This window comes from Notamacropus eugenii, chromosome 4 (genome assembly GCF_028372415.1).
Source record: "Notamacropus eugenii isolate mMacEug1 chromosome 4, mMacEug1.pri_v2, whole genome shotgun sequence".
NCBI lineage: Eukaryota > Metazoa > Chordata > Mammalia > Diprotodontia > Macropodidae > Notamacropus > Notamacropus eugenii.
In genome coordinates this window covers 22010139-22022900 of record NC_092875.1, presented here as the reverse complement: position 1 = coordinate 22022900, position 12762 = coordinate 22010139, and the positions used below count along the sequence as shown (strand labels likewise).

Sequence of the window (12762 nt, the reverse complement as noted above, 5' to 3'; positions counted from 1 at the left end):
GCTTTAAGATCAGGCTCACCACTCACTCCCTCTGCTGTCCTTGGGAGACTAAACAAAAAGAACTGAATTGCTTTAAATGCTGCCCCACCCACCCCCCAAGTTACAAAGAAAAAAGGTATTTAGAAACTTTCCACTCACTGCACTTTATCCTGTGGATTAGCTTTACGCCTCCCACTCATAATGGAAGCAGGGTCCAGCAAAGAATGTTCCCAGATAGAATTAGCACCATTATTATACAGAGTTTCAACCATCTACAAGCAAAGGTTAAAAAAAATCACATTTTAGTCTCGGTTCATTCGGTAATGAGCAAAGCATGGAAATTAAACTGGAGAGTTCGAGCCGGCAGAGGACAGTGCCCCGCCCTCCCGCTGCCCTAACTCGGAGGATGTCCAGGGCCCTGGTTCTCAGTGTCAGAGAGCGAGTGCTCTCCGAGAGCTTCACTACACCACTGTCAGAGGCTACAATTCAGGAAAAGTTCTTCATGACTCCTCAGAACAAAAGGACTCACATTTGAAATCTGGCATCTCTATGCTTCATACAAACCTAATACCACACTTGGATTCTAAAAATCACAGGCTGTTGCTTTCTGCAACAGAACAGAGGTTCTGCTGTGAACTAGAGAGCTTGTCATCGCTCATCTGCCCTCTACCCAATTCCTGATTACAGTAGAAAGGATGACGCTGCAAGTAAGGTGCCCGCCTTTACATCAGTGTGGGGCAGTTTTATGGAAGGGATTAAACACCATTTGTTTGGGGCTTAGGTCACTGAGACTGCACTTGATGGATGAGACAAGTATCTGGCCACAGAGCCAGTGAAACATGTATTCAAGACAAATATAGGAGGAGAAACACATGCTTAACTTCGGGCGCCCCTGGACAGTAAAATGTGTCAAACCAAAATAGAAACACGTATGAAATTACAATGGGCCTCAAGCAAAAGGCAAAAACTGAGCCAGCATTTCACTCAGCACTGGGCAGAGAAAAAAACTAAATACAATGGGGAGGACCTAGAGCAGGGGTGGGGAACCTGCAGCCTCGAGGCCACATATGTCCCTCTAGGTCCTCAAGTGCAGCCCTCTGATAGAATCCAAATATCACAGACCCGAATTCGGTAAAAAAAAAGCCACATTTGAGGACCTAGAGGGCCACATGTGGCCTAGAGGCAGCAGGTTTCCCACCCCAAACTAGAGGGACCCCACACAGTAACAACTTTAGAAAACTGAATTAAGGCCAATGCTTGGAAAAATTGGAATTGTCCTAAGATATGAAGTCTTTATTACTTCAGCAATGAGGTTAAAAAATATTAGCAGGTACCCAGGAATCTAAGGACAATGAAGAACATTTCCAGCCACAGGAGCTTTGGGAAATAACTATTTGTGATGTTAATGGTGATAATGATTGTGGACATCTATCTACCTCTGAGGACTGGCAGCATTTGAGCCTCTGAGCCACCCTGTCCCATTATCTCCATTTTACAGAAGAGGAAATAGAGAGATTAACTTGTCTCTGGTCACAGGGCTGGTGTTAAGGCAGAATTTGAATCCAGGCTCAAGTCCAGGACTCCTTCCATTATAACACCACAAGGCATCACCACACGAAAAGGACAGTATAGGCCACTGGAAGGAGTCAAGCTGAACACAAATGCTATTGTCCTGTCACAAAGGAAGCCAGTCTGGTAAAAGCTCACTGGAGCCACAGGCTGGATGTCAGGTTAGGTCACAAAGCACTGATCAAAGAAGGGCCAATTCAATACTTATGTCATGCCATGCTGCTCAAGGATTTATGGAAGTTTCATTATACATTCTAATGCAAACAGAACCTTCTCTAATGAAGGAAAGCCCTATCTAATTTATATCACAAAGTAGCAGAAGTACAAGCAAGACCTTTACCTGGAGCAATGTGGGAGGCCACGGCGTGTGTTTCAGATGCCTTACTTGAGAGATGTGACGTCCCAGACTCCGGTGCACACTGCAGCACTCGTCACATATTAAAATCCCCCTATTTACTGAAGCCCAAGAAGGATCTAAGAAGGAAAAGGAAAGCAGCATTTTGGATTAGAAAATATGACAAAGGGATGCAGTACAGGCAAAAACGGCAAAACATATTATGAACTGAATTGTTTTTCCAAAGAAACATAAAGCACACATGCTCCCTCAGTTTTCAGTGTTCTCTTTCTCATTAAATTATTTTATTTAAACCTGTTTATAAGCTGTATTTCTCAGCAGAACAGAACTTCCTCAGGGGTGAGGATGATTTATAGCTTGTCTTTGTATCCTGTGCACCTAGCATAAATGAGTATTTGCTGACTTGAACTGATGGGGAGTCAAGCTGATGACAGCCTGGCCCTAAGCAAAGTGCTGCTGATACTGAGGTCACATGTTCAATCTCTACACGGAGGAATTATAGCCAGACTTCAGCCTAACATAAGCTCACACCAGGACCCCCGGTGGGAATGTACACATGTTCCAAATGGGAATTTAGAACTATATTTTAGAAGAAAACTAAACTGTATTTAAACTACATTTAACTTTAGAACTAAAAGGTAATGTTCTAAATCAAGAAAGGCATCTAAAGCACCAGCCCTTGTAAGAAAAGACTGGTCCCCTCCCCTTATTCAGTGGAGCAGAGGAAGGATGGAGTCCTTTCAAACCTTAACCCCGACACTTTGCTTACAACGCAACCAACAGTCAGAGACTTTTCAACATGAATCATAACCTGGTGTTAGGAGCCCAGGAAGACATATTACCAGAGGCTCAAACCCTCTGAACAGCAACGACTTGGGAGCTCCCTCATAACAAAGCTCCACTGGCCTGGGACGTCAAACATCCTCATTTGTCTGCAAGTGGATCTGATAACAATTCCAATCAAACTGTCTCAATTAATTTTAAAAAGAGTGTGTGTGCATCTACACTTACAGAAGAGGTACCAAGCCAAATAAAAGGCTCATTCACCTCAGACCACTGCCCCCATCCCAGAGAAGTGGCAGAATTTACTGGAACCAACAAAGCATTGCAATGACCAGGTTGTGACATCCTATGGAGAGCCGAGCTTTGCTAAGAACTATCTCCAGAGATGCATGCCTTCCTTATTATACATCAGCTACAGTAATCATACAGACCACAGGCCAATGAACTTGGGGATCAATTCCTGGGGGAATTCTGGGCCTGATCATTCAGGAGAAGGCTAGTGGGCACTTCAGAAGGAAGCAGTGATTACAATGGTCAGCATGGCTCTTGGAGTGGCAACAGACTGAGCTTTTTTAGACTTTTTTAGACTAAACTGAGCATGGATTTTTACTCCAGTCATTTTTCAGTCCTGTTTGTACCTAAGAATCCAAGTTGTTGCAGATGTTGTTCAGTTCAGTCGTGCCTGACTCTCTGTGACCCCATTTGGGGTTTTCTTGGCAAAGATACTGGAGGGGTTTGTCATTTCCTTCTCCAGCTCATTTGACAGATGAGGAAACTGAGGGAACCAGGGTTAAGTACTTGCCCAGGTCACATAGCTAGGAAGTGTCTGAGGCCAGATTTGAACTCATGAAGACGAGTCTTCCTGACTCCAGGCCCAGCACTCTATGTGCTATGGAGACACCTAGTTAGATTTTTAGCAAAGCATCTTTTCTTCTAGAAAAGATGGAAAGATATAGGCCAGATGGTAATATAATCAGAAGAATCCGGAACTGGCTGAATAGTCTGACTCAAAAAGTGGTCATTAATGCTTCAATGTCGCTGTGGCAGGAGGTCCCCAGTGGAGGGCCCCAGGGACCAGTGCTCAGCTGTGTGACACTTGTATCAGTGACTTGGATTAAGGGCTAAGGGGCATGCTCAGCACCTTTGCAGAGGACATACAAATGGGAGAAACAGTAAGCTAGAGGACCAAGTCAGGATCCAAAAAGCTATTGTCAGGCTACAGCACTGGGCTGAGGCTAATAAGATGAATTAAATCAAGTTCATTAGGGATAAATGTCACTTGGGTTCAAAAAATCCATTTTATGAGTAAGAAGGTGCACAAGTCATGGTTTGGCAGCAGTTGCTTTGAAAAGGATCTAAGATTTCTAGTGACATGCAAACTCAGTGAGTCGGCAGTGTGACCCCAGAGGAGGATCACTCCCAGGAATAAAGAGATTAATGGGCCTGTCTATGTCCTCTGGCCCTGCTTGGACCACCTTCTAAAGCATTAGGCTCTGCTCCAGTCATTACAGCATAGGAAGAACACTGCTAAGCAGGTAAGATGCCCAGGAGTAGGTGGAGTGGGTAAGGGAGCTTTAGCCTGGAGACAGATTAGACTTTTTCTGTTTAGCTCCAGAAGGCAGAATCAGGAGCAGTGGATTAAAGCTGAAAAGAGACATGTTTAGGATGGATACAGAGGAAATGCAGCTCTGTCACTAGAGCTCTCTGAGAAGAGAGGCTCCTGCAGGGCTCCCTCTTCAGATATGGACCAGTTCAGAGGATCCCAAAGTCCCTTCCAACTCAAATTCTAGAATATGTGATAATGAGTCATAGTTCAAGTAGCATTTAAAGGTCTTCCAGGTGAGTTTTCAGATACATGAGATGGTATTATATTATCTCCATGTTTCCGAGAATGAAAATGAGACATTGGGGAATATGGTGAATTGGCAGCTTACAAAAACATCAAACGTCAGAGGGAGAATTTGAATCCAGTTCTCTCGGCCCCAAGTCAGGGACAGAAAAGAAGGCAGAAGACCAGTTAGAAGGCAACTGCCTTCACCCAGGGAAGAGATGCTGAGGGCCGGGACTAGACTGCAGCTGGGGTAGGAGGCCCTGAGGTTCTATTTGGGACATGCTGAGTTTAAGATGTCACCGGGCATCCCGTTGGAGATGCCTAAGAGGCACTCAGAGACACAAGAGCAGCCACTGGGGGAGAGATTAGGTCTGGGAACCAAGTGCAAGCAAGACTCATGGGAGCTGATCATGGGATCGACCAGTAAGAGAAGCCCAGACAGAGCCATGGGGAGTGAGCACACCAGGCTAGGAGACTGAGAAGGAGCACATGGATAGAGGGAGGGCAGGAGAGGAAAGCGTCACCAGAACTGCAGAGGAGACTAAGGAGAATCCTGCCTGCAAGAAGGCCACTGGACCTGTCACTTGAGAGAGCAATGGTAACTCTGGAGAGGGGAATTTCAAGTGAATGACGTGGGGAAGCCAGACTGCAGAGGAGGGAGAGAAGAGAGGAAGTAGAGGATGCTTTCTCAAGCAGCTGAGCCAACAAGGAGAGGAGGGAGATCAAGAGGGAGCTAGCTGGCTGGCTGGGGGCATGATTAGATCAAGAGAGATTCTGAGGGACCCGCAGAAAGCCAGAGGCATATCTCTTAGTAACAAGGAAGAAGGTGAAAGAGAAGAAATGATTGCGTAGGGGTGAATGGGGGCAATTTGTTATCCAAGTCGGAATGGAATAAATTTAAACATTCTATTATTCTAAGAGCTGGAAAACCAGGGGGCCATGGAAGGCCACAATCTCAACTGAGAAAGTAGTACTTTGAGTGTTCATATTCGTGCTGTATAAAATTCCACAGAACTTAGCCTCATCGCTTTCAAAAGAAATGAGATTTAAACTCGGTTAATAGACTAATTTGAGTAAAGTCCACTAAATACTAAAAAATAAAATTGAATGAAGATCTGTCCTTTCATTTAATTGACAGCTTGAAAAATGAGTACTGTTCAAGTTACCTTCAAGAGAGAATTTTATCCTTTGACACCAGAAGGTCCAGAATTTAGGAATACTTCAAAGGACCAAGTTGTGATTGATGCGGTGCATTTTAAAATCCATAATGAAAATGGAATAAAAATTGTTATTTCAAAGTAGAATTATAATGAAATCCTCATATCAATTTACATAGCCAGTCCTTCCAGTGTTAAAAAAAATTCTGCAATGCCTCTAGGTAGCCCCAAATCACTAGAAAACATAGAGGAACTTCACTTTTGTTTTTACTACCAAATTCAGATCTTTACAAACTATACTGTGAAAAATTACTAGGATTTTTGAGTTGAGTACTGCAACTGATAAATTGGCTTTTTGGACTTGGCACAAACCTAAAAACATATAGATGGTGCAACGTCTTCTGTATATCTATCAAAATATGAAGAAAAACAAGACAGTGACAAATTTCTTCTTAGAATTATTTTCCAAATATTATACTGATATCTTCAGAAACTCACTCAAATTCACTATCACTAGAAAGAGCCCCAGATAAAATTCAAAAAGAGAGAAGTCAGAACAGAAAGTCACCATTTAGCTTAGTTAAAAACAGAGAAGCATTGAACACAACAGCTCTCTGCAAGTTATCTAACTATTAACAAAAAGGAGTAGTGGGGAAATGCATTTCCCCTCCAATACTGACATTATCAACCAGTATCTGATCTACAAGAAAAAAAGATCAGCTGACTTTTTAAAAATACTTTTTTCTAATTAAAAGTCACCTCTTCTCCTGCCTACCATTACCCTCCTGTGAAAAAGCAACAAAAATAAAGCCATGTAACAAATTTGTAGTCAAGCAACAGATTCCCGAATTGGCTACAGCCAAAAACTACATCTGTCTTTCTCTGTGCTGCCAGGCGGTGTAAAGCATACTTCCTGAGCCCTGTGGGATCACGGCTGGTCCCTGTGTCAGTCTTTCTTTCAAAGTTGTCTTTACGGCACTGTTGTTATTGAATAAAGCGTTCTCACTCAGCATCAGTTCATCCAAGTCTTCTCAGGCTTCTCTAAAATCATTCCCTTCCTCATATCTTACAACATATCAGCATTCTATCACCTTCACAGTCATTCCCCAATGGATGGGCATCCCTTCAGTTTCCAATTCTTTGCCACCACAAAAAGAGATGCTCTTACTCTTCCTTTGATCTCTTTGGGGCACAGACATGGAAGTGGTATCACTGAGTGAAAGGGAGGATGCAGACTCATGATGTGGGGGGCCCAGCTCCAAACTGCTTTTCAGAATGGTCAGGCCAATTTACAAGAGCAGCTAATTTTTAAAGAATCATTCGAAGGTGACAATAAACAATCTAGGTGCCTCTTTGGACTCACATATTTAGGGGGTCCAGGAAAGGAAGAGAAAATTAAGACAGAGCAGCCGAGAACTGCAATATCTTTGTTCTACTACACTCCAGAAGAAAAGAGCACCATCTACAGGGATATTCTAAGTCAAAATGCACACAACTCCAGTCATTTTCACACATGCAAGTGTGATGAAAACTCAGCTGACCACAAGGACCACAAGGCAGACCAGCACACAAAGTCAAGTTTGTCCAATTCAATGCAAGAGCACAAATCTCAGAGGCCCTGTCAAGTCTAATCAAGCAAGAATGAGGTACGGTAATGGGAACAAAGTCCCAACTAAAACCCAACCTTCTCCAGGAAGCCTTCCCCACCCCCTCAATTCCAGTGCCTTCCCTCTGTTAACCATTTCCTATTTATCCTGTGTAGAGCTTGCCAGGCACATATTTGTTTGCATGGTGTCTCCCTCTTTGGATTGTAAGCTCCTTGAAGCAGAGATGGTCATTTCCCTCTTTTTGTATCCTAGCACTCAGCAGAGTGCGTGGCACACAGTAGGTGCTTAATAAATGTTTACTGATTGAACTTCAAAATATTAAAATATGTCCCAAAATTGGGGATCACAGTGAAATAGTCCCCTAGATGGCTAATCCCCCAAGTCTCTAACACCATCTTGGTTGCTACACCTGCCGAGTGTTGGAGAAAAGAAGTCCCAAGACACAGGGACTGTATGCAAAGACATCTGCACACAGGCCCACAGTGGCAGGTATGCAGTGACCCAGGTCTGTACAAACCATGCATTTACAATTCAGCTCCCAGAGCTTTGCATACTGCACTTTCATCTCCCAAGAAGCATTAGAAAACACCAGGGTTAATTTGGAAAGGATGGGCAACCAAGAGGCTAAGCCAGGGGTGGGGAGCCTGTAGCCTTGAGGCCACAAGTGAAGGGCTGCATTTGAGGACCTAGAGGGCCACATGCGGCCTCCCCACCCCTGGTTAAATCATCAACAGGCACAAGGCACGGTCTCCTCGGGAGTTCTTTCAACAAGTGAAACATAAGTTACTCCTTGAAAATAAACGGTAGCCACCCACAGTCTTCGGGGTCCGTTGGCAGGAAAAGAAACTCAAATCTCCAGGTCCACAAGTTCGCTACACATTTCAAGGTATTCTTAGTATACTCAAAACAGGAAGGAAGTGACTCAAGGCCCTGCAGATCAGGCCTACAGCAACAATGACAATGAGATCCTGGATGTGAGGAGGCTTTGAAAAGCAGAAAATGTCCCCGAAGGACAAGGCTATATCTGCACTGATCCTAGGACTGGGAAAGCAATTTTTCTTTGGTCAAAAAAATCTTTTGGAGAGTCAAAAAAGATTGATACAAATCAAGGGGAGAGCTGGGCTGAAGACATATCTGAATCACACATCTCTTCGGTCCAACTAAAAGGTGAAACAAACAGTGTGGAGAGCTGAACTCAGAGAATTGTAATTTCAGTGAATAAAGACATTTTCGGTCAGATGCATTTACTGAGCCCCATCTCATTTAGTTCTTGCAACAGCCATGTTTCAAACTTGGCCTCTCCTTCCTTCCTTCTTTGCAAAGGGAAGGATAACCCTGCTTGTCCTGTAGGACACACATTCACACTGCCACATGAGGTTTTAGTTAACTCGGTCCATTTTAAAGCTCCAGCCAAGCTTCAAAATGACAAGAATGGCATTCTAAAAATGGGTACAGAAATACTGATGTCCAAGGACTCTGCGCAAGACCCTTATTTTGGAGAGGACTGGGCTCCAAAGGCCACCAAGTCCCCTACCACCCCAGGAAGGCAGTAAGGATTGTGAATCCCAAAGGCAGATGGAGCCACTTTTCAATGCAAAGTCAGTGGAAGATAACTTGAATTCTTAACTGCATTTTCCCTCATGGATAGGAGTGCTCTAACCCTGTCCAAAGAAAGGACCACAGAGGGAAGGCTAACGGAGAGACCAACAGGGAGGCCTTGGTGAAGAATGAGAAGATCAGAGTTCAAATTGTGGCTTGACCGCTTCCTATCCTGTGAGACTTCCACCCAATCATTTAGCCTCTTGGGGCCTTAACTTCTTTATCTGTGAAGTGGCCCGGTATGCCCCCTCCAAATTTAAAGCTTATAATTCCTATGATCTCATTTCACTGCATCCATCAATGCCGTGAATTAGTCAAACAAGAATCTATCAAGCACCTACTAGAAGTCAGGACCAGTGTGCAGTGGAGACACCAAGATAAAAAGACAAGTCCCTCTGTTCTGTGCAATTCCATTCCATTGGAGGAGATGTGTGTATATGTGTATATGCATACAAGCATATACATATACAAACGTGTATCTATACATACATGCATACATATGTATGATTATATACAGAGTTAAGTAAAAACTCAATGGGACTGATACACAAGGTGGTGCTTGAACTGAGTGTTGAAAAAAGGGCTTCTCTGGGGCCCTGGGAAGGAGAGAGGGCATCCTAGGTATGGGGGATGGGCCAGGCTGGCCAGAACGGAATGGAAAACCACAGGAGGCTTGGAAGGTGGGCTAAGGCCAGCTGGTGAGGTTTCAGAAGACAAATTGAGTTTATATTTTATCCTGAAGGCAGCAGAGAGCCCCTGGAGCTAATGGAGTAGGGAATCCTGCACTTCAGGCTGGAGAATCAGAAATGCCAAGATCTGGCTGCTGACTGGATACAAAAGGTGAAGTTAAGGTGCTCTGTACCTGGAGAACGGCAACAATCAATGCCTTTGAAAGAAGAGACACTCGTGCTTAAGAAAGGTGGGTTCCGGGATCAAGAACAAGTTGTCTGCATGGGATGAGTCTGTGATCCCAGGATGAAATGTCCCAAAGGCAGGATGAGACGTGGCCCTGGGGCTGCCTGGACAGATCTGGGAACTGTGTGCACTGGGACGATAATGGGAGCAGATGAGATTACCAAGGCAGCACCAAGAGAGAAGAGGGCCCAGGACAGAGCCTGGGAGAAGATCCACGGTTAGGGGATGAGGAATGGACAGGCAGGGAGGAGCACCAGGAGAAATGTCTGGGAGGACAATAAGGTCAGGGTTATTGAATGCTGCCTGAGAAAAGACTGTCAGATATGACAATTCAGAGATAACTGATAGCACTGGGAACCATAATTTGATTTGAGTGTCGAGGTCAGAAGCCAAACTGCAAGGGGATAAGGGATGAGGGCGGAGGGAGTGGTGGAAACCACCTGCAACAGTTTTCTGCTAGGAGTTTGGCTGAGAAAGTGAGGAGGGATCTAAGCTGATCTAGTGAATGAAAACACTGAGCACTCCCAACTTATTCTAAGGGCAGAGTATAGAGCTGGGCCTGGAGTCAAGAAGATGGATCCTCTTGAGTTCAAATCTAGCCTCAGACACTTACTAGTTGGGTGACCCTGGGGAAGTCACTTAGCCCAGTTTGCCTCTGTTTCCTCATCTGTAAAATAAGCTGGAGAAGGAAGTGGAAAACCCCTCCAGTATCTCTGCCAAGAAAACCCAAATGAGGGCATGAGGAATCGGTCAGAACTGAACAACAACAAAGCTACTTTAAAGTAAACAGGTGACCTCCTACAGCGATGGAAAAAAACCCCAACAACCTTCAACAAGAACCCCATGAACCCAGAAGACAACAACAGCTAACAAACTAATGGATACTAAACACAACTAAAAACACAAGCTCTCATAACTGGTGAATGAGCCCATCTTTTTCTCTTCTGTCGATCTGGTGGGCTCACAGCACCAAAGACCCTAGGATGTCAAAGCTGCATTTGACCCATTCCTGAGGTGATGAAGTCACTTTCCCAGAGAATGCCAGAACTCAGGATTCCTGGCACTGGGCCTGACACCAAACATGCTCTGTAAAAATTCGTTGATTCATTGAAGATGGTGTGAAGGGAGCCCTGGATCATGAGCCAAAGCACCCAGATTCAAATTCCAGGGTCACACAATCCTTGGGTCAAGGGACCTTGGCTTCCTCATTTGTAAACTGGGGATAATAACACCTGGATAGTCAACCTGACCACGGTGAGGGAATGACGATACATTCTAATGCCTGCGTAGGACGACCAGCACCAAATGCTGGGTCACTCTAGCCTTCAGTTTCCCCCTTGTAAAAGAAGGGGCTGAGTTAAGGGATCTCTTGAGGTTCTTGGAAGCTCAGTTTCCTCATCAGTCAAGTAAGGGAGTGGAAGCAGACACCTGGAAGGTCCCTCAGACATACAAAGAGGGGGCTGGAGGAGATGGGCGTTCTCATCCTTGTTCTCCTGCTCCAGATTCCTGGGGTGGTCTGGGGATGCGGAGACCCCTTCTTTGAACATTTCTAAATGACTGAAGGAAATGCTGTGCTTCAGTTAAGAGGAGAGAGAAAATAAAGACCACATTTTCCCACATTCATGTTCATAGACTCTATGAAATTTATCTCCAGACACCTAGGGATCTTCAGGCTCCACCTTAGGACTCCCTGGCCAAAACAGTCCCTCAGGTCTCTTGGATTGTAAAGAGAGGAGATCCTCCCGGGGGACCTCCCAGCCCCTCCTGGCTCGGCCTCCCCCTCTGTAAAGAGAGGAGATGCTCCCGGGGGACCCCCCAGCCCCTCCTGGCTCGGTCTCCCCCTCTGTAAAGAGAGGAGATGCTCCCGGGGGACCCCCCAGCCCCTCCTGGCTCGGTCTCCCCCTCTGTAAAGAGAGGAGATGCTCCCGGGGGAGCTCTGCGGGGATGGTGGAGCCGATGAGCACCCCCGCCCCCCACTTCCCTCTGGCCACGCCGGTACCTCTTGCCCAGGGCAGGGGCACCCCTCCAGCCTCAGCTTCCCCCTCCTGCCCTGTCCACATCTGCGCTCGCTCTCAGGGTCTCGAAACCCTTAGCTGGCATCTAGTAGGCGCTTAATAGGTGCTCCCGACTTGCCCCGCTCTGCGCCCCCGAGGCCTCCGGCACCGTGCGAGGCTTGGGTTGACCCGGCTCTGGCTTGGGATCCTGCCACCACTCCCGCTCCGGGCCTCAGTTTCCCCCCTCGGGGGTCGGTCCCTCCCGTTCCCTCGGCCCTGCGGCTCTCGCCCTGGGCGGGCTAGGGCGCGGACGCCGGGGTCCCTAGGCTGACACCTGCCGCGGGCGCCGCCCGGCCCGGGCCCAGTCCCCCGCTCGTTTCCCGCCTCCCCGCAGCTGCCCCGGGGGGGCACAGCCTGACGGCCCGGAGGCGGCGCCCCCAGCCCGGCCCGCTCGGCGCCGCTCACTCACCGGGGCCGCTACAGTCGGCGCACACCTCGCTGCTCCGCAGCCGCTTCGACATGGCGCCCGCCTCCGGCGCCCCGACGGCGGCGGCGGCAGCGCTTCCGCTCCGACAGCTCCGCTCCCGGCAGCGCTGGCAGCCCCACGGCGGCGGCAGCGGCGGCGGCGGCGGCGGCACCTCCCCCTCGGCAGCGCGCAGGCGCAGCGCGCAGGCGCCCCAGCTCCACCGCCCCGCCCGAAGGCGGGGCACCGTCACGTGGCCGGAAGCGGCTTGCGGAAGCCTGGCGCCATCTTGGATAAGGGCAGGGCGGCCGCCACGCCTTTTCCTGGATCCTTCACATCGATTCCGGGAATGTCAGAGCTGCCAGCGCCCCAAGAAGCCCCAAAATAGAGAGGGGGGCAGCAGCCTTGGGGACACACAAGAAACCTTTCCCAGTCCTCAGAAATAACTAGTGTAGCGGAAAGAACTCGGGTTGGCCCCTGGTCCCTTTTGGTCCAGTCACTTCTCTTCTC

General features: G+C 47.2%; 1 protein-coding gene across 10 annotated transcripts in view; it reads right to left on the bottom strand.

Moving 5' to 3' along the window:
* Positions 1-12420, bottom strand: part of GIT2 (GIT ArfGAP 2) — a 46606-nt gene extending 34186 nt beyond the window's left edge. For 3 of the 10 annotated variants that reach the window (XM_072600145.1, XM_072600143.1, XM_072600147.1), the window contains exons 1-3: positions 12259-12406; positions 1889-2022; positions 139-251 (exon numbers count right to left, since the gene is read on the bottom strand). In XM_072600145.1, the coding sequence (XP_072456246.1) occupies positions 139-251; positions 1889-2022; positions 12259-12310 (299 nt within the window). In that variant the 5' untranslated portion in view covers positions 12311-12406. Of the gene's footprint in view, positions 1-138; positions 252-1888; positions 2023-11223; positions 11306-12258 lie in introns of those variants that run through there. The other 7 variants (XM_072600141.1, XM_072600148.1, XM_072600142.1 and 4 more) reach the window with 3 other exon arrangements.
* Positions 12421-12762: the final 342 nt, after the last annotated feature.